At 38.4% G+C, this 22,773-nt stretch overlaps 2 protein-coding genes across 3 annotated transcripts in view; one reads left to right on the top strand and one right to left on the bottom strand.

Moving 5' to 3' along the window:
- ZNF292 (zinc finger protein 292) overlaps positions 1 to 22,773 on the bottom strand; it is a 208,738-nt gene that overhangs the window by 129,739 nt on the left and 56,226 nt on the right. The window lies entirely within an intron of this gene.
- On the top strand, positions 17,739 to 20,366 carry CGA (glycoprotein hormones, alpha polypeptide). Its single transcript, XM_079939204.1, has 3 exons — positions 17,739 to 18,051; positions 19,205 to 19,389; positions 19,809 to 20,366. The coding sequence occupies exons 1-3, from the start codon at positions 17,952 to 17,954 to the stop codon at positions 19,884 to 19,886; spliced, it is 363 nt and encodes a 120-aa protein (XP_079795330.1). The 5' UTR covers positions 17,739 to 17,951; the 3' UTR covers positions 19,887 to 20,366.

Genomic DNA, 22,773 nt, shown 5'->3' with positions numbered 1-22,773 from the left:
TTGTGACCGCTTGGAGGGGTGGGATAGAGAGGGTGGGAGGGAGGGAGACGCAAGAGGGAAGAGATATGGGAACATATGTATATGTATAACTGATTCACTTTGTTATAAAGCAGAAACTAACACACCATTGTAAAGCAATTATACCCCAATAAAGATGTTAAAAAAATAATAAAATAAGCACACTTAATAACTGCAAGTCACATGTAACATAGAATATTCAAATGTTTAGTTTTTAACTGGGTGTGACAAAGCTAAGACAGCCTACCATTCCAATAAAAAAGGCGGGGAGTGGGAGGGACAGGTTTAACACACCATTAATTTATGCTACTGAGTTTTTCTAGCGGAAGACAGCAAAGCCAATACAAAATTTAAGGACAGAGGAAAAGTCAGATTTCAGCCTCTGGCACCTCTCTAAAGGCAAACCTTGTGCTTCCGTGCCCTGCCATCCGGAAAGCTTACCTCCTTCCCAGCCAGACACCTTCTAGCTGAGAATACAACAGTCATTAAGAATCTCTGTCCCTGACAAGCCCACACCTGGAACATGCATCATGCCTACCTGGCAATACAGGGGCCATGAAAAGCAAGAAAAAAGCATGCCTTGCGAGAGAGACTGTTGAAAAGGAGGCCCCTGCCCCAGTCTCCCAAAAAAGTACTGATCACATTAACTACATCCAAGGAACCAGAGGGAAATAACTGATGATCGCAGAGAATCTGCTCGAGCTCATAGTAAGAAGCATGCAACCTTCCTCAAATCACATGCGCTTCACTCAAACTTTTTCCCTCACACAGGTCTTCTCTGCTAATAGGACTGGTCTTCAGCATCTCTCTGAGTTCCTCTCTCTTATCTGAGTTGCTCAAGCTAGTTTTAGTCTTTCCCAACAGGATCCAGTTGGAAAATATAAAGCCTTTGGAATGCAGCCGCACAGGAAATAAGGCATATACAGAAACAGGAGATTTAGGAGAAGCCCTCCTGGTGTAGATTTAGAGACAAAAGTGCCGGACTGCCACCAGCAGCAGGATGCCCAGCAGAGCTGTTTTCCCTGATATACTCGTCCCATCACTTTTGTTACACAGGTTCTCCTGGCAGCAGCGGTACTGAAGCTCCTTCTCCCCTAAGCCTTTTGCAATGGCTTCCAAACTGCAGCGGTCAAACATCCAACACTGTAGTAAGTTTTTGGTGGCATGGCTTTAATGATGAAACAAGTATCTTGATTATGTGAACAACTGACGACCGTAGTGCAGCCATTAGCTGGGTTAATACTGCTGTAGCACTCCAGGCTGTGACCTACATGGCAGAGGACAGCCAGGATGAACAGGAGCCCAAGCGGGACGAACCCTCCTTTGCTTCCCATCGTGACCAGCTACAGATTCTTATGGCTCCTGTCATCCGCTTCAGTGTGGCTACTCCTGCTACTGTACTATGTTAAAAGTATGGCTAGATCTGCATAATATATGGATATGGAAAAAACCACCAAGATACACTGTTAGATTTAAAAAGAAAAAGGAAGGTAGGACACTAAACAATGTGTATATTATGTTTCTGTTTGTATATAGCAAAACCCCAGAAAATGTGTTTATATACACAGATAATTTCTGGAAACATTAAGAAATTGTTAAAAATGGATACCTTTGAGAATGGGAGTGAGGATTTTGGGGTAGGAGGAAGACTTACTTTTCATTGGAAATACTCTTGTATTGCTTCAAAACTTAAAATCACGTAGTATATCTTTGGAATTATATTTGGAATTTGGAATTATATGAAGCAAAAGCTACTTGAAAAAGCAAGCGTTTTACATACCTCAGCTGTTCTTCTGATTACAGCATAATGTTTGTGATAATCATACTTTGCTATCAGAAACATCAAATTATGTTTTATAAAACAAATCAACTAATCATATGAAACATTTACAAAGGTGGTTATGTTGAAAAAGAATTCAGTATGTAAATGACAAAACGTCATTAGGAAAAATCCATGCATTTAGCATAGCTGGTATGTACTTCACTGTGTCATACCGCTATGCAAAGATGTTCCTGACACCTCCTCTGTACCACGACATGCTTTCAGGACTTTGCCTAGTAAAGGTGGCTATTGGCCTTGTCATCCTGAAACCGTGTAACTCCGACTGGGACTTGAACCCACACACTGGGACTTGAACCCATGTTCTTTTAACTGAGATCACACACCTGGTCTCAGGACTTAATGAAGCTCAGGTTCTTGATGTCTCATCGCAGAAAGAATTCAGTGAGAGACAAAGTGATAAGTAAGAAGTGGATTTATTTAGAGAGAAACACACTCCACAGACAGAGTGTGGGCCATCTCAGAAGGCAAGAGCAGCCCCAGGGTATGGGGTTGCCAGTTTTTATAGGGCTGGGTAATTTCACAGGCTACTAAGTGGGAGGAGTATTCCAACTATTTTGGGGAAGGGGTGGGGATTTCGAGAAATTGGGTCACCACCCACTCTTTGACCTTATGGTCAGACTTGGAACTGTCATGGCTCCTGTGGGTGTGTCATTTAGCTTGCTGATGTGTTACAATGAACATATACTGAGGCTCAAGGTCTAGTGGAAGTCGACTCATCCGTCTGCCATCTTGCACCTACTTGGTTCTAATCAGTTTATGTTGTGTCCTCAAACTAAGTCATTCTTTTTTATTTTTTTTTTTGCGGTATGCGGGCCTCTCACTGTTGTGGCCTCTCCCGTTGCGGAGCACAGGCTCCGGACGCGCAGGCTCAGCGGCCACGGCTCACGGGCCCAGCTGCTCCGCGGCATGTGGGATCTTCCCAGACCAGGGCACGAACCCGTGTCCCCTGCATCGGCAGGCAGACTCTCAACCACTGCGCCACCAGGGAAGCCCTAGGTCATTCTTTTAAGGGTGGTGCCCCGCCCCCTTCCCTCCTGTTTCAATCGTGTAAGCAGATAAGTTATGGAGTCCCCAGAGAAAGAGAACCAGGAATGGCTTTCTTGACATAAGAGAAGCCATTTTGGCCTAAGCCGTTGTGTGATCTCAGGTGGGCAGGGTCAGGATGTTTCCCTGTGAGCTGAACAAAGGCACTTTAGTTTAACATTCAGGCAGAGTGGCAGCGTTCCCCAAGGCATGCCATTATGTATGCTTATAGCTATAGACAGTATCCTTTTGGTGATTATAGTAACAAAAGCAATGGAAAACAAAGGTTGAAGTAAAAGAAACAGATCCAACATGGGGTCAGATTTTTGTTCTTCTCCGTTACAAAAGGTCAAAAGGAGAGAGGAGACGCCAGTCCATTGTCCTACCAACCTCCTGAAATCAGTCTTGAGCCATGCGTGTGCCATCAGGAAGGACCTTGAGTCAGAGTGATTGGCCAGAGACAACCTGGAACTAACCCCATCACCATAAAACCTGAGTCTGCGAGCCACATGGCAGAGCAGTTCTCATGGGCTCCCTTACCCTGCTGCTCTCTGCCTGGGTGCCCCTTCCCAGGAAAGTCTCTTGCTTGTCAGCATGTGTGTCTCCTGGGACAATTCATTTTTGAGTGTTAGACAAGTGCTCACTCTTGGGCCCTGGAAGGGGTCCCTCTTCCTTCAACGAATGGAGTCTTGAACTATTTTAGGATCACAACCCTAAAAGCAGGATAGACGCAGCCACAGCCATAGCCTGAAGTGCTTGGTGGGTTTTAGGAAGACAATGTACTGGGAATCTTGGAGCTAAGCGTTCCTCAGCTGGCAAGCCATAACATATGTAATTTCTGTTTAGGAAGAAACTGAGTTTTACAAAAGTGAAACGAGGGGGGGAAAGGCACAAATATTGAGAACCAATCAGTCCTTCTCAGCATTGCCTCATGCCTTCTCCATGCATCCTTATTAAAGCCAGATGCACATTTAATTTTAGAAAAGTCTAAATAGGTGTGTGTTTTATTTTTCTGTTTTCTACTGGAGTAATGTTGTAAGCTTAGAAATGCTCTATATCTAGCACCTGAAATTTACAGCTCTTCTGTTTTAAGTAAACATCAGGTACTTAGCTAATTAAATGTAATGCTTGTAGGATCCTGTTTATAGGAAAGTGTCAACTTTCAGGATGTTGTGTATAAGTCTTGATAAAATTATGTAGAAAATAACAGCGTACTCTTGTTTCATAGGCTGACCTTGCAGTCAACACCACCTGGAAATGGCTCAAAACAAAAAATGATCGAAGGGCTGAAACGAGATAAGATCAAATTGATGTCATGGTAATTACACAAAGTACCATTCAATCATTGGATGGAATTTACTGTTGATCCCTGGACTTAGATGCAGGTGGGAACATGCAGTTTTTATTACTCTGCTGGTATATAAGACAGGTGAGGACTTTATTAAGAGCAGTTACTGAGAAATCACAAGACGAAGCTAAAATCCCTCTTCAGATCCACAGTCAACTGCCCTGACCACATCCTGCAAAAAATCCAGAGGAAGGTAATATGAATGAAATAATTTGGGGGATTTTAATTAAGGAGTAAAATACTTGAGAATACAAGGGAGCTGGTTGTGCATAAACCTTAGTAAGAAGACAGGCATTTACACATTCTCTTTTCAGCACTCATGATTGAATTGGGAGGAAGTCTGCAAAATTGTGGTCTGTGATCACAGGCTAAGATGTTATCTAACTGAAGCCAGAAACCAACTGTCTCCTGCTGTGATGTGTGAGTGCCTGTCAGTAACTAAAAAGTTTTCTCAAGAAATATTGGATGTCATTTGAAAGGCATTCTTTGGAGTGGCTTCCAGGGGTCAGGAAGAGGAGGGAGGAGACATGTAAGTTGCTGATATTGTTTTGTCATCAGTTTTTAAATGACACATAACTACATCTTCAAACTGGTCAATGGTAAAGCAGCTCACCTGTTCAGCGGAATGAACATAGCTTCTGATATTTTTTGAATAGACCCTCTTGGGTAGACTTGAATTGTAACACTGAAATGTCTTGAACAACATTGTTTCCTTTTTCTTCTTTCATAGAATGCCACAAAAATAAGAGTCGGTAGTATTTCTCACTATTACTGATGGACCTTGCAATTCTACATCACTTGGCTAAGTCTAATTGGTTTGTTCCACAGAGAGTTTCTAGAAATGTTTGCTAACTTTAGTTATATTTGCGTCAGTGCTGCTTGGAATGGCAGCTGGTTAGGAAATTAGGACTAGAAAATAAAAGTGCTCCTTTGTCCCTCCTTATTAATGTTGAGGATACAAGATTTGGGTACATGGAAGAATTATGAACTCACACTACATGGGTCCTCAGGAATACTGAAGCTCCATTTCACTTTCATGGAAACTATTGTTTCCTAAGCTCTACAATCTTCTCCTCAATCCAAAAAGAAGATGTTTTATATTAGAACAGAGGAATATTCTTAAGTTTCTGGAGATATCTTTTAAATAATTACTTAACATCAACTCAATTATTCAAAATATTGGTCATCCAAATTGATTGTAATACTTTGCTATAGTTTTGAATTATTTTTAAATGATAAGAATAACCACCATTTATGAAAAGTTTACGTGTCTTCATTTCATTTCCTTAACTTTGGTTTTGGTTTCTTTTCTTTTTTTTTTTTTTTTTTGCAGTAACAGAGTCGTTGAAATTTTGAGTCATATTTCTCACCATTTCTTGCTGAAAAAGGTAGCATGTGAAGTGTTAGAAAAGCAATTTATTATATTCCAGAACAGCTTCTCAGTTTCCTTGTACATTTCTCAAATTTACATGAAAACTCAAAGTAAGAGCTAGGAAACAGAAATAGTAAAATTAGAACGTAATATGTGCATTTTGTTCAAAAGTAGATCAAGATAATCAGCTTTCACAAAGAGAAAATGTACAGGAATCAGCTGATATTTCCATTGAGAACAGCATGACCTATAGCACCATACCTCCATTTTTATAGATTGTGAATCCCAGAGTAGTTTGCTATCAACTTATGATCCTTGCAAATTCTGGTTTTGGTGTGTAACATTTCAGCATTCCCCATCATAATGTTGCACAAAATAATCCAGTAATTTCTTGATTCATCAGACTCAGAGATGACATTATAGAAATGCTCTAGCATCCGCTGTGCACTGGGGTAGGAGGAGGAGAGAGAGAAGAGGGCGCTTAGGCCAGAGCGGGAGCAGAATCAAGGGCAATATTATGAATTGAATTTGAAAAGACAACAGTAACATCATGATCCATGCTTAAATCAATGCCCTAAAGAGAATGGATTAACTGTGTGTTTCTAGGCTATAAAGGTAGTATAGGTGAAAGGGTACTATCTTAGGATCAGACCACTTTCCAGTTGACTTTGGCAAATCCTTTTACCTCTCTCAAGTGTAGTTTTCTAGTCTACGAGATAGGTGACATAGTAGTGCTTTCCCCAAAGAAGTGTAAAGAGAATCAAACAAGGGAAATGGATATGAAAGCCAATGCTTGGCCCCCGCCAGTCACTCCCCGCCAATCAGACACTAGTCCTCATACCTTGGTCAGGTGTAAAGTGCCTCTTTATATGAATGAAATGTCTTTCTTAAGGCTGTTCTGAAGAAGGTGAAGTCAGATAAATATGCAAAATAAAAAATTACACGAGCAAGTTATATTTGAGCTGGTATAACGTAATATTACTCTAAAAAAAAAAGATGTCAGCATTCTATTTAGGGATATACCACCTGAAAAAAAAAACATTTAAGAAGTTCATTGTGAAATATAAAGTTTTGAAGGCAGTGTAGTAAAATGCGGTTCAGAGCTTGGAGTTGTAAAGAGACATTCTAAAATCTTAGGTCTGGGCTTCCCTGGTGGCGCAGTGGTTGAGAGTTCGCCTGCCGATGCAGGGGACACGGGTTCGTGCCCCGGTCCGGGAGAATCCCATACGCCGTGGAGTGGCTGGGCCCGTGAGCCATGGCCGCTGAGCCTGCACGTCCGGAGCCTGTGCTCCGCAGCAATGGGAGAGCCCGCAGAAGTGAGAGGCCCGCGTACCGAAAAAAAAAAAAAAAAAGATAAAATCTTAGGTCTGCCAGTGGTGAATTTTGTGACTTTGTATAGGTTACTTCGCCTCTGGAATTCTCTTATCTGCCAAAATGAGAAGAATACCTCACAGGGTTGTCATGAGTATTGAATATATTTATGTGTTCAAGGTGCTCAAAAGAATACCTAGCACACACAAGTGCTCAATTAATGGTTGGTATTCTTTTTAATGTAGAAGTTATTATTACCAAATTCAGTATGGCAGATACTGTGGGCAATGCTAACTCAGAATTTTTTTTCACACTTTGTTAGATTTTCCCTAATAGATTAACTGAATCTGTGTTATATAAATCACACCCCACAGAGGAAAAGTACCGGAAGAAAGTGGAGAGACAAGACCGGCGTCCCATATCTCAAACCCTGGAGGAGAAATTTTTGTTATAAGAGACAGTCGTTGTTCCAGTTATCTATTACTGTGCATCAAAGTACTGAAAAGCTTAGTGGGTAAAACAAGAAGTTATAATTATCTCTCAAGGCCCTGCAGGTGGATTGGGCTCAACTGGGCTGTTCTTAACTTGGATTTCTCATGCATTTGTGATCAGATATTGGCTGGGGCTGGAGTCATCTGAAGGCTCGACTGGGCTGGTCATCCAAATGGCTTCTTCACTCATTATTTCTTGGCCTCTTTCTCTTTCTCTGTGTGGCATCTCGTTCTCCAGGGCCGGTCCACGTGGCTTATAGCCTTCTTATTGTGTGGTGGTCTCAGACTAGTAGCACTTCTTACACAGCAACTGGCTTCTAAGACACAGGAAGCAGAAACTGCCAGGTCAGTGCAGGGCTACTCCCACGACTGGCCCAGTGTTGTACTGGTGTAAGGGACACTCTTATGACTGCCTTATTCTATTGGTGTAAGTAGTCATAGGGCCCCCCTAGGTCAACGGGATACAAAGACAGACACACCACTTTTCCATATGGAAGTGGCAAGGTAATACTGCAGAGTGAATGTAGGCTGAGAATATTTTTGTGGCCATCTTTGGTAAGTACACCTGCCATAGCAGAGAAAACAGGGGCAATAAACAATAAGGGGCTTCTCTTTGCAGTTCTGCTCTGTTTTTTTTTTTAACTATTATTTATTTTTATTTTTATTTTTGGCTGCACCGCGCAGCACGTGGGATCTTAGTTCCCCAACCAGGGATCGAACCCGTGGGCCCTGCAGTGGAAACGTGGAGTCCCAACCACTGGACCTCTAGGGAATTCCCTGCTTTGTTTTTATCACAGAAAAAAATGCTTATAATGTGAGGTGCTGGGGTTGAGAAATCTACAAACCCAGCCTGTCCATTCTATTATTGAGAGACTTTAAGGTAAATTAAATGTTTCTATAATCTAGTGCTTTTAAATGGAAATGATACTTGGTGTGTCAAAAGATTGCACAAAAACAGCTCAAATAAAAAACAAAATGTAATGCACAAATTTTTAAAGTTACAAGAATGATTCTTATATTGCTATAATAATGCTCTGTATAAAACTTTTCTGGCCTTTGGATGTTTTACTTTTCCGAGTGATAAGTTGACACTACTTAATGTTTTGCTCCTGATAGCATTTATTACTGCAATAATGTTAATTTTAAAAATTGGGTACTTTGAAACTACAAATATTTGAAGTTCTCATTTACAACAATATTTTATGGTACATAGAGTTTGTCCTATCAAAATTTCTTGTTGATTTAGTTTGCAGACAATTTAAAAAATGCTGATGTGCTAGAAAAACCAGAAGGGTAATGGAAGAACTAAGATTTTAATTACATAATTACGTTAACATTGTAAAGTGCCTTAAAATAACAATTAAAGCAGAAAGTGTACATCTTATTTTAACCTTAAATTTAGTCAGTTAAGAAGCTTCTCAAAATATGATTGTTACAAGAATCGTCATAAAAGAATTGAAATTTTTATAATCCTATGAGCACTTCAATTTCCTTCTAAATACTGCCTGCTCCTTTTCTTTTTAAAAAATAAATATTTATAGGTCATCTTTTGTTCTGTCTGTTTTTATGGAAACCCCTGGGGTTTTTTGTTTGTTTGTTTTTTTGCAAAGTATACCTGTACAAGTTGTACTTTATATGTCTTTTGCCTCTAAGACCCCCTTTTTTCCCTCTTTCTCTTCATTTCATCTGGAAAATTAAGTCGGCTCCCTTTTAGAATTTTGCGAAGCCAAAAAATACTGTTAAGTAATTGATAAACAGAAATCCCACCCCAAATACAGCTGCTGAACTGTGTGACATCACTTATTTTCCTCTGGACACTTTGGGGATACACTATTTGCAACCCCTGTGATTAGGCTGGGGAAGTTATGAGGACTGCTGAATACACAAAGCTCCTGTACAAATGTTAAAACAGTAAAACATATATTTACTACCGTCGTGCTTCTCTTCCCCATGAAATACGTGTTCTTTATTCTCATTAGTTTTTCACCTCTCCATTTTCCTGTCCCCAGCCTATCAAATGTTTCAACATCTACGAATGCTTTTACTACAGCATTCATTGCTCTCACTCACAGTCATTTGCCTTTGTATCTGGGTCAGAGAGCAGGAAACTTATTCATATTTGTGTCACCCATACTTGGCACAGTGCCTGGCACGTAGCAGGTACTTATTCAAAGTCTTTAAATCTTTCAAATGTTCAATTTGGACCTTAAATTTTGCACTTTACAATGTTGAACTGTCAAATCATCCAAAACTCATCTTTTCATAAAATAGAGAAAGCATTAATTATCTATATCAAAGAATGAATGAGGGGATGAGACAGATCATGGGAGTATTAACCGTTTCTCTCTCAGCCATCCTTCGACGATCAGTGAATGCGATACTGGGTCTCAAGGTCACTCTAGTGCCTAGGAGCAATATTTGAATGTCTACTTTGAAGAACTGAGAACTTGTTGGATTACTGAGCTTGGGGGCTGGAGTATGGGATCACAGAAGACATTCACTGCTCGACCTGGGATTCAGAATATGTTACAAGAACAGGGTAAAAACCCACTTGCTGCAACTAGAGGACATGAAGAAAGAAAACTAGTAGCCAAGGCTACTCCAAGTTGAGTTTCCTGATCACTGATCCCAGACTCTTTAAATTCGTCCAGCAGGAGACATCAGTGGTCACTCGGTGGGACGTGGAGGTGAGCCTGTTCGGGGACTGGCTCCATGGGAGGTGGTGGGATGAAGGATGAAGGGTGCTGAACGTCCACTTATCCTTGAGATGCTCCACCTTCGTATCTCTCATCCAGGCTGAACTATTGCTATTCGCTGGACCAGGCAAGATGCTAAAACTTACAGGCCTCTCCTCTGTTTAACAAACAATTCTTACATACCTATCTCATGCCAGGCAGTGTGCTGGGGATTAAAGTCTTTGCTTTCAAGGGTCCTTTTCATTAGTGATCCTTCACTGAAGGCTGCCTACTTTTCTTCTTATTGGTAGTTTGGGGCTGGGCTAGATGGGGCTAATGAAGTGAAACCTTAGGTTAACTCTCTAGAAATCAGTTAGATTTAATCTGTTTTGTTAACAAAGAATTATGCCTCTACCCTAGCCAGTCATCTCAAAAATGTGCTATGAGTCAGTTGGGCTTCCTGGTGTGGAGAGTATGGGTGAGTCACCCCATCTACCAACACCATTAGAAAAATCGAAAACCTTACTCTTCGGCAGTGGGGGAGCAATGGCAGCATCTTTGCAGGTGAATGAAGACCAGGATGTCACATTGTACCAAACACTTGTCTTCTTGGAACAATCTTATATATATATATATGTATATGTACATATATGTATATTTGTGTACATACATGCATGTACACATATATACATACATACATATATGTGTGTGTATGTATATTTAATTTGCCTTGAAGCCTTTCAGTAATAGGATTGACAGGCTGGGATGATAGATTTCTCAGTCCTGGCACCTTACCTTATAAACACTTTTTTTCTGTGATAAAAACAGAACAGAGGAGCTGCAAAGAGAAGCCCCCTTATTGTTCATTGTCCCGAAGTTTTCACTGCTATGGCAGGTGTACTTTTCAAAACGGGCCAGAAAAAAAATCTCAGTCTAAATTCATTCTGCAGTATGACTTTGCCACTCCCACATCAAAACGTAGTGTCTATCTTTGTACCCTGTTTGATAGATGGGGCTGGTGTGTATGTGTATGGTACTTGGTGTGTCAAGATATGTAGAGAGAGAGATATATAGATATATACTGATGTCCATATGTGTGTGTGTATGGTACACTGCTATTTACCTATTATATAAATCATTTAATACATGAATTATATATTAATGTATATAATCACAATAAATAATACGCAAACATATTAAATAATAGTAAGTTTAACATTGTAAATCAACTATACTTCTATGAAAAATAAAAAAAATAATAGTAAATCATGGCAATAATATTCTTTAATACTTTTAAGAATGCTATCTTTTCCTTACAGTCTTATTATATTAAGAACATAAATTTGCCCACATACCTAGTTTGATATAAAGTAACAGATACCCAGTTGAAACACTGAAGCTCTTATATATGCTTTCTATTAATGTTTTCTTTTGAATTCTTATGACTTTTATATCTTAGCATAAAATGGCTCTTACCTGTGGCATATTTAACACTTAGACATTTATGTATTAGCCAGCTACAAATTCTATAGCTAAGTGAGAATATGTCATCTCTAATGAATTTATTATCTGAAAATATTTTATTTTATTAAACACTTATTCTAAGTTGTCATTCAAGAGTTATCTTGTTTCTCAGTATGAATGACAGCTCTACATAAGCAACTTTTGATTGATACTGTTACTGTTCTAAAGTCCCAATGCAACACAACTGCATCTACTCTGTGCAAGACCTTGTGCTAGGATGGGGGTGGGTTAGAGGGGCACAGTTTCTACGCTTAAGAAGCTTTACATGGATGGAAAGACAAACAGGTATATAACTAGCTAGAGTTCAGGACAGACTGTGGAACTTCATCTAAGAATTATAAGCAAAGTGATGGATAAATGCAGTGGAGAGTTATTTATTCTCTCTTTGGGCTTGGATGAAACCTTCACAATGAAGCTGGTGGCTGGGCAGCTCCTTAAAAAACTCAGGTGGATGGCTGAGAAGGGGGAGAGAGGCCTTACAGGTCAAGTCGAGAATACACACATTTTCTTGGCCTCATTTTATTCTGATGGGGCAGGTGGCAGGAGGTGAGGGTGTGTTGAGTGGGTGTTGGAGGTGCACTGTAGGGCTGGATATATAGAGTCTGTGATGCCTGCAGTGTTCTCACTCGGAATACCAAGAGGCTGAGATTAGTACATCTGATTTAGATTGAGCATGTTTTGCAAAATAGCATAAATCCCAGCTGAACATAATTATTGTTCCTGCCCTGGGTCTTAATGTTTTTCTTCCATATTCCAAAACAGAAAGGCCTAAGGGTGATTAGGCTGATGAAAACATTTATTAAAATGTTTTCGGAAACACCTAGAATTTGAGGGTTAATCCCTTTCTGCTTGGTTAATCTCATCTCTTTTTAAAATAAAGACAAAGCCGTTTCTGTTATTGAAAGCTAAAGGAATGGTGACTTTGGTTCTGCTTTTTCAATCTTCTCTTCACTTTATCATAAAGCAAATCCTAAAATATGCATCCGTTTCATGCTCTCACTTTCTGCAATCTTGTTATAAATGCTTCTCTCTGAATTAATTCTGATATAATTGTTCACTGCATAATGCTGAATTTTCATAATATATGAGCTGCAATATCAAAGCACAAAAATGATACTAATTTAAAAAGGAAACCAGTTTCAATTCTGAAATTTTCCTTGTGGCTTTGTATATCACTTAAGAAGTGGTTCTCAAATTTCAGCTCTTAGAATCTGTTTATGATCTTAAAGATCATCGAAGAGCTCAAAGAATATTTTTAATGAATTTATATTTATCAATAGTTACTGATATAGAAATTATGTTGTAAAAAGTTTTAAAATATTTATTGTTTTTTTTTTTTTGGCCACATGGCTTGTGGGATCTTATTTCCCTGACCAGGGATTGAACCCAGGCCCTCAGCAGTGAAAGCACCAAGCACTGGACTGCCAGGGAATTCCCAGAAATATTTATTCCTTTAAAAACAACAATTTAAAACCCATCACATGTTAACACAAATAAAGCAGAAAGTGTACATCTTATTTTATATATTTATAAAAAATGACAATTTCCAAAACAAAAAAAGTCAGTGAGAAGAGTGGCATTGTTTTACCTTTTTGCAATTTTTTTTTTTTTTTTTTGGCCACATCCTGAGGCTTGTGGGGATCTTCAGTCCCCCAACCGGGGACTGAACCTGAGGTCATGGCAGTGAAAGCGTCAAGTCCCAACCGCTGGACCACCAGGGAATTCCCTCTTTTCGAAAATTTAAAAAGTACTGGGCTAATAGAACACAGCTACATTCTCAGGTGCTTCTTTATTCAATCTGTTGCAATATCACATGTCATGTAGCCTCTAGAAAATTTCTCTGAACACTCATGAGGGGATGAGAGTGAAAAATCCAAACAGCATCTTAGTATTATTATGAAAATAATTTTGACCTCACAGACCCACTAAAAGTGTTTAGGGTCCCCAGATCTCACTTTGAGAGCCACTGACTTAGGACAATATTTATTCAGTGTTAATTATGGGTGAAGATAAATAAAACCCATAATTACTTGTGTATAAGTATATAAATCAGGTAGAAATAATGACGTACATATGTTTTAGCCTTACCTACACGTAAACAGTCTGTTTTCTGTATTATAAACTGTTGGTTCTACTGTCTGACAAATTATTCTTACAAGATACATGGGTTGATACAAACATCTAGCAAAAACATGGTCTTACCATGTCAGTCTACATGAAAAATAACCACAGGTTTTGAATCACATGGAATTATAAATCTCATTCTGAAATTTTTTTAAAAGAAATTTTGGTTTTGATAAATTATAGATTTAGAGGAAGTTGCGCCCCCCCCGGCCCAAAAAATGTACAGAGAAGTCCTGAGTATCCTTTAGCTAGTTCCCTCAATGATAATACCTTCCAAAACTATAGTACAAGGAGAAAACCAGGAAATTGACATTGGTACAACCCACAGAGTTTATTTGGATTTCACTAGTATTGTGTGTATGTGTGTGTTTCTGTGCAATTTCATCCCATGTTAGATTGTGACACTATCACAATCAAGATAAAGAACTGTTCCATCACCACAAGGCTCCCGGTTCTATCTTTGTATAGCCACATTTACTTACTCCTCTCAACTTCCTCCCCACATACTAACTCCTTGAAACTGCTAATGTAGCATCTCTATAATTTTATCAATTCAAGAGCGTTATATAAATGGAATCACACAGAATGCAACCTTCACTCAGCAGGATACCCTTGAGATCCATCCAAGTTGCATGTGTATCAATAACATGTTCCTATTTCTTGTTACATAGTATATAATCTGGTATTGGAAGTACCATTGTTTGCAGAGCCAACCATTCCTCTGCTGTTGGGCATTTGGACGATTTCCAGTTTGGGGCTATTATAAATAAAGATGCTATGACCCATTATATATGTTTTATTTGAACATAGTTTTCATTTCTCTGAGATAAATGCCCAAGTACAACTGCTGGGTTATATGGTAACTACATGTTCAGTTTTATAAGAAACTTCCAAACTATTTTCCAGAGGGCTGTACCATTTTATATTTCCACCAGAAACGTCTGAATTATCCTGTTTCTCTGCATCCATTTGGTGTTATTTTTATGTTAGCTAGCTGATAGGTATATAATACCTCATTGTGGTTTTAATTTGCATGTCCCTAATGGTTGATGTAGAATACATTAAATGTGCTTACTTGCCATCTATATATCTTCTCCAGTGCAATGCCCATTTTTCAACTGGATTTTTTAAATTGAGTTTTGAGAGTTCTTTATATATTCCAGATACTAGTCCTCTGTTAGACATATGGCTTGCAAACATTTTCTCTAAGTCCGTATCTTGTATTTTCATCCTCTTTGAGGATTAACCCATAATTTGGATGAGGTCTAATTTATCATTTTTTCCTTTTATGTATTTCATTGTCAACTCTAAAAACTATTCACCTAGCCCCTGCCCACCCTTCCCAATTTTTTCCTAAAAATTTTATAGTTTCACATTTTACAGTTAAGTCGATGATCCATTTTGAATTAATTTTCATATAAGATATGAGATTTACATTAAGGTGTTTGTTTATATGTTCGTTTTGTTCTGTTTTTGTATTTGTTTTGCCTATGGATGTCCAATTGTTACAGCAGCCATTATTGAAAAAGTCGAAATCCTCTGTTAAATTGCTTTGGCATCTTTGTCAAAAGCCAGCTGGGCATATTTTTTGGTTCTCTATTCTGTTCCATTGGTCTGTGTATCCCTCTGCTAATATCATGCTGTTTTATTACTGTAGTTATAGAATAAGACAACACTGGGAAGACTGGTTCCTCCCACTTTGTTTCTAAAATTCTTTTAGCTATTCTAGATCCTAGTCGTAAACTTCTCTGTGTCTACAAAAGCTGTGCTAGGATTTTGATAGGTATTTCATTAAACATAGAAATCAATTTGGAGAGAATTGACATCTTTACCATGTTGAGTCTTCCAATCCATGCACATGATATGTCTCTCTGTTTATTTAGGTCTTTAATTTACTTCATCAGTATTTTGTAATTTTCAGTGTACAAGTCCTGTCCATATTTTGTTAGATTTATACGTAAGTATTTTATTTTCTTTGGAGCGATTATAAATAGTATTGTGTTTTTAATTTGTTTCCACATTATTGTTTTTAGTATATAGAAATGTAGTTGATTTTTATGTGTTGTTTTTGTCATGCAATCTTGCTGAGCTCACTAATTAGTTCCAGAACATTTTTTGTAGGTTCCCTGTTTTGCTTTTTTTTTTAAATGTAGATGATCATATCATCTATAAATAGGGATAGTTTTACTTCTTCATTTTAAATTTGTGTGCCTTAATTTCTTTTTCTTGCCATATTGTGCTGGCCAGAATGTCCAGCACTATATTGAATAAGAGTGTGAGAGTGGACATCCTTGCCATGTTCCTGATCTGAAGGGGAAAGCACTTGGTTTTTCACCATTAAGTGTGATGTTATCTGTAGGTTTTTGTAAATGCTCTTTATCAAGTTGAGAAAACCCTTTTGGTTCTTGTTTGATGAGAGTTTTTATCATGAAAGAGTACTGGATGCTTTCCTGTGTTGATTAATATAATCACATGATTTTTCTTTATTCTTTTGATATAGTGGATTACAATTAAGTGATTTTCAAATATTGAAACAGCCTTGAATACTGTGAATTATTTTCAATTGGTTGTGTTGAATAATTCTTCTTATACATTACGGGGTTCAATTTGCTATTATTTTGTTTTGGATTTTTGCATCTAATTTCATGACATATACCAGTCTCTTGTTTTCTTTTTTGTGTTCTGTATTTGTCTAGTTTTGGTGTCAGGGTAATCCTGGCCTCATAAACTGAGTTGGGAACTGTTCCCTTCTCTTCTATTTTATGAAAGTGACTCTGTAAAATTGGTGTTAATTCTTTAAATGTTCTGAATTGTCTTCTCATTGGTAATTAATTCTCTGTCTCTGTTATCTTTCATGGTTTGAACATAAGCAGTTTAAAAATAGGGATAAAAATCTGTCCCTTTCACATATATACAATGGAATATTACTCAGCCATAAAAAGAAATGAAATTGAGTTATTTGTAGTGAGGTGGATGGACCTAGAGTCTGTCATACAGAGTGAAGTCAGAAAGAGAAAAACAAATAACGTATGTTAACGCATATATATGGAATCTAAAAAAAACCAAATGGTACTGATGAACCTAGTTGCAGGGCAGGAATAAAGATGTAGACATAGAGAATGGACTTGAGGACACGGGGTGGGAGGGGGAAGCTGGGGCAAAGTGAGAGTAGCATTGACATGTATACACTACTGAATGTAAAATAGTTAGCTAGTGGGAAGCAGCAGCATAGCACAGGGAGATCAGCTCGGTGCTTTGCGATCACCTAGAGGGGTGGGATAGGGAAGGTGGGAGGGAAGCTCAAGAGGGAGGGGATATGGAGACATATGTATGCATATGGCTGATTCACTTTGGTGTACAACAGAAACTAACACAGTATTGTGAAGCAATTATACTCTAATAAAGATCTATTAAAAATTTTTTGTCCCTTTTATCTTACATGAGATTTTTCTAGAACATGTAGGGATAAAACCCAGTTCTTAAATGCGGTGAGGTCAATGCCTGGATAAATGGTCAATCACTCAGCTGACCTTGCATAACCTGATTTCATGTACTCAGAATGCTTAGGTAAAGCTGTATCTACAGGTATAAATAAGTCAGGAAGTGGATTTAGGAGAACTTTGATTGATACTACCTGCTGTCTACTCTTGCCACATTGCTGGGGTAGCATTTACTTTGCACACTGATAACTAGCCTTAAAGCCCAGCTATCGACAGTGAATAAAAAGCAGGAGAGATATTATCCTTTCTTTCTGTTTTCCCACCTGGGAATGTAGAGATGGGAAGGATGGGATCAAATGCTTGTATATTTTATATATCATATATAAGCTTATCTATCTATCTGTCTGTCTATGTATCCATCCATCCACCCACTCATATAGATATCCTTAGATATTATCTAGTTGAAATTTCATGTTTCATAAATAAGGACATTAAAGCTTCTTAACAGGATGTTAAGATTTTAAAAACAGAACTTCTTGTTGTTATCATTATACCTGATTCTACTGGTTGATGTGAGAAGTAGGAAGAGTCAATTCTCTACCTCTTTCCAAAAGAGAAATTGCTTTTTTTATACATGGCTTTAGAGTGTATTGGGAGCTGTAAGCAGAGGGGTCAAGACACTGATGACTATTACTATTACTATTAAAATTACTGGTTGTTGTTATGCCTGTTAAGCCAATTTTATAGTAACTTTTTTCCCATGTCTGTTTTGCAGAAGAGCCATGGATTACTACAGAAAATATGCAGCTGTCATTCTGGCCACATTGTCTGTGTTTCTGCAAATTCTCTATTCCTTTCCTGATGGAGAGTTTACAATGCAGGGTGTGTGACCAAACTTGGGTTTGCAGTAACAAGAAAGCACACATTTCTAGATGTACATCAATAACTCCATTAACTACATTTCTACCTCCTTTTCAAATGTGATAAATCTTTGCTGTTGGATATCTATCTAGGCACTTTTAGACTGTGAACATAAAATTAAACTAGGTTCCAAAAATGTACAGTGAAAATATCTTACATGTCCATTTAAATAGCAGCCTGTACATTTCCATCTGAAATAGATTCCTGATTATTCTTTATCTGAGTTTTACAAGCAGAAAGTGTTCCTTATTCAGTCTAGCTAGTTGACTTTTTTTCTGTTTTTTACATGTCTCCCAGAAGATTTGGGAGGATTTTAACATTGCCTTTGAAGATGAATTTTCAAATCAGTTAACAAGTGAGAAAACAAAACCATTTTATGCAGTAAATTTGTTTTGCTGTACTTTCTGAAAAATCTCATATAGTAGCTGATATAATTCCATCTGCTATGAAATTGTGAGCTACTATTGGTGATGGTTTTTCTCTAGACAAGTGATAATATTTTAACCCCTGTTCCCAAGTGCAGATGCCTGATCTCATATCAGGCTGTGCCACTCACCATGCTTTCTTAATTTTGACACATGCTTTTCTTTGTCAGTATTTGGAGTTGCTATGGGGCAAAAACAATAGCAGATTCTAAATGGGAAAATATTTTGCCTCTGGGCAAAATCCTTCTTTCGGATGAGCATGGTGTTTTCATCTGTGAAATTTTGCATTCCCTATAGACATACTATCAGCACTGGAATTGAGAAGTCATACTTAAAGAAAGAGAAACTACTGCTACTGAGATTTCCCATGCATATCTGCAAAAATCGTTTTCCCATGAAAATAACTGTAGTCGGTACAAATAGATATTGTGTCTGAAGATGAACATACAGCCCAAAAGTATTGGTTTGGCCGAAAAGTTCGTCCGGGTTTTCCATATTACAGAAGAACCCGATGAACTTTTGGGTCAACCCAATATTTATTTATTCATTCAATTTCTTTTGATTTCCAATAGATAAAAAGAATATTTGCTGTCCCATAATGAGGAAAAATGTATAGTTTCTTTTAAAATTATTTTTGGATTACTTTACTCTTTGCCTTTTTTTTTTTCTTTCTTTTTTTCTGGTGATAGGCTGCCCAGAATGCAAGCTAAAGGAAAACAAATACTTCTCCAAGTTGGGTGCCCCAATCTATCAATGCATGGGCTGCTGCTTCTCCAGAGCATACCCCACTCCAGCGAGGTCCAAGAAGACAATGTTGGTCCCAAAGAACATCACCTCAGAAGCCACATGCTGTGTGGCCAAAGCATTTACCAAGGTGAGAACTGAAAGGGCCCCAGAAACTTTCTAACAGTTCAACCAGAGAAATGTCCTCAGAGCACATCCATGGGGTTTAATGCCAGAGGTATCTGATGACCCGTGCTTTATTTGTAGAGTGAAGGGCTGCATTTGTCCCCTTTAATCAAAAGAGTCAGCAACCTTGTGGGCACAGGCTGGATTTATTCTGAATGAAGAGAGTAGGGGTAGAGGTGATGAGGGGCAGGTTGGGAGAGAGTATAGAATACTTAGTGCAAACCTAAGCTTTCAGAGTGAACATATCAGCTGAAAAGGAGAATATGCAAATATAGCAAGCATCTATTTAATTCAGCTGGCTAGCGTCCATTTTATTTAACAGTTTTCAGTTTTGCCCACCTATCTATCTAGCTATATCTGTCGTCTTTTCCCCTTCCTCCTTAGGCTACAGTAATGGGAAATGCCAGAGTGGAGAATCACACTGAGTGCCACTGCAGTACTTGTTATTATCACAAATCTTAAAGAGTTTGCAAAGGGCCGTGTTGATGACTGCTGATTTCCTGGAGTGGAACATTAATTTGTTCAGTGTTTATGACTTTGCAAGATAAAACCCTCCTTTTCCTGACCGTACCATGTTTTACACGCTTTAAGAATATACTGCAGCTTTATTGCCTTTCTCTTTATCCTACAGTATAATCGGCAGTCTTGTTCTTTTCATTTGGAATGAAATACAGCATTTAGCATGACCATAAAAAGCTGGTTCCGCTGGAAATAAAGTCTTTTAAATCATCATTCTACCACTGAATTCTAATTTTTTCTGAAAAGTTTCAAGCCAGTTACTTATTCTTTTTTACATCTTTATTGGAGTATAATTGCTTTACAATGGTGTGTTAGTTTCTGCTTTATAACAAAGTGAATCAGTTATACATATACATATGTTCCCATATCTCTTCCCTCTTGCGTCTCCCTCCCTCCCACCCTCCCTATCCCACCCCTCTAGGTGGTCACAAAGCACTGAGCTGATCTCCCTGTGCTATGCGGCTGCTTCCCACTAGCTATCTATTTTACGTTTGGTAGTGTATATATGTCCATGCCACTCTCTCACTTTGTCACAGCTTACCCTTCCCCCTCCCCATATCCTCAAGTCCATGCTCTAGTAGGTCTGTGTCTTTATTCCTGTCTTACCCCTAGGTTCTTCATGACATTTTTTTTTTCTTAAATTCCATATATATGTGTTAGCATACGGTATTTGTCTTTCTCTTTCTGACTTACTTCACTCTGTATGACAGACTCTAGGTCTATCCACCTCATTACAAATAGCTCAATTTCATTTCTTTTTATAAGCCAGTTACTTTTAATAGGATTAATGGGAGGGAGTGAGCCAGTGTGGGCCCCTATATACTCAGTGACCTGACACTGGAGAATCTTGTTCCCACCAAGCCTTCCAGAGCAAGTGGTGAGTCCTTCGGCCAGTGTGCTAGTTATGAGACAATCCATTGGGGTGAAGGAAGAAAATATAACTTCTATTTCTATTCATTTTCACATTATCCCTTTAGATGACCATTTGGATGAGTTTTATAGAAGTACAGATACATTAGTATGGTCATGCATGTACAAAATTTATCAATAAATAAATATGCAGATATTGAGGATGTTTGGTCCGAAACTTTTTTACTGGTAGAAGTTTTCAATCAGGAAAAAAAAAAAAAAAAAAAAAAGGAAGAACACTGCTCTAGGGTTTGGTAAAGACAAAATCATCCCAGCCTGAAGTTTCTATCCACTGGCTTATGCCTGACCAAAAAAAAAAAAAAAAAAATGCATCTTATTAGTTCCTGGCAGCCAGGTTGTAACCAAACAGAGGCTAAGGTAAGGATATCATCCTCTTACATTCCATGTCCAGATCCTGATGGGAATGAACAAATGACGAGCAAAGAATTCACTGAGCACTCACTGTGGGCTAGGAGGAACAAACACTTTCACTTAGCTCTGTCCAAATGCTTAAGAGTAGTGCCATGCTTCAAAGTCACATTTATTGAGCATTTATACTTATAAACAGAGATAGATCATGGTTCTTACCCATTAAATTAGATTAACTATGGTAGAGATCAAAGCCACCCAAAATTTCAACTCCTAAGGGAGCCTGAAATTTAAAAAAAAAAAAAATCACACTGGTCACAGATAACACTTTCAAAAAAAAAAAATTCACTCATCACCAATTTGTCAGATTCCATTTCTGAATGAAAACCCAATTTCTAACAGGTAGGTAAACATACCAGGTGTCTGGGTGAAAAATTTAAATGAGGGCATGTATTTTTAAAGAAACACTGAAATGCACACACATTACTTAACTTGTTCATTCATTTATTTATTATACATTTATTTAATGTCTAGTAAGTGCTGGCCCATGATTAGATCATGGAGATTCAGAGATATCAGGATTCTCTGGAAGATAAGATTGAGAAAAGCTAATACAGCTTAATTTGAGAAAACAATGGTGCTGATTCATGGGTTCATTCAAACATTTAATAGATATTCATTGAGAATCTACTATGTGTCAGGTCTTGAGAGCTTGTTTGGAGGATTCAGCAGGAGAAGAAAGCTAGCAATACACCCTTGACTGGAGTGCCCTTGCCCATCTGGGATCATCCTATTTCACAGAGGGGATGGAAGAAGTAATGAGAGAGAAAGGGGACATCCCCACGGTCATTCAGATCAGCCTAATCAACCCTGGTGAGCACTAGAATAAGACACGGATGCTGCTCTGAAGCAATCCACAGTCCGGTAGGAAAGAGAGACACGGGCAAAGAATTAAGATCTAGTGAGATTATGCTATGTGAAAGGCATGGATTTTGGTGACATTAAGGGAGGAATGGTTAACTTGGTCTACTGGGGTTCGTCATGGAGAGCTTCACAGGAAAGGTGATACTTGAGTCTAGAAGATAAGCAGATTGATGGGGAAGGGGTTAAGTCTACTTTGAGGAAACAGTATAGGTAAATGTCCTGAGATGGAACCAGTATGATGGTCATAGAATGACAAGAAGTTCAGTGTGCCTGGACTTCTGGGGCTGGTTGGAGGGCTGGAGCTCCAGAGACAAACGGACAACTGTCAACTAGGCATGTGAATAACATGCAAAGAAATGTACGTTCCAGCTAGGACCTTCCTTTCTCAAACTAGGGGGCCTGAGGGTTCCTGAAGCCACAGGATTAGACATGCACCTTTCTGTAGGATCAACCTTGCTTGAAGATTTGGGGACATGTTATTTTAATTTCAAAACAAAAACAGATACATTATAGAGTAGAATGCAAAACTGCCAAAATGGGGTTAAAAATTACGACTTAAAAAGAAACTTCACATTGTGGGTGGGGACTTCTGCATCCTGCTCTTCTGACCCATCCCAAGCCTCCTGGG

This window comes from Stenella coeruleoalba (assembly GCF_951394435.1).
Source record: "Stenella coeruleoalba genome assembly, chromosome: 12".
NCBI classification, from domain to species: Eukaryota; Metazoa; Chordata; class Mammalia; order Artiodactyla; family Delphinidae; genus Stenella; species Stenella coeruleoalba.
Note: the sequence above shows the minus strand (reverse complement) of the source record. Positions and strands in the feature narration are given on the sequence as shown.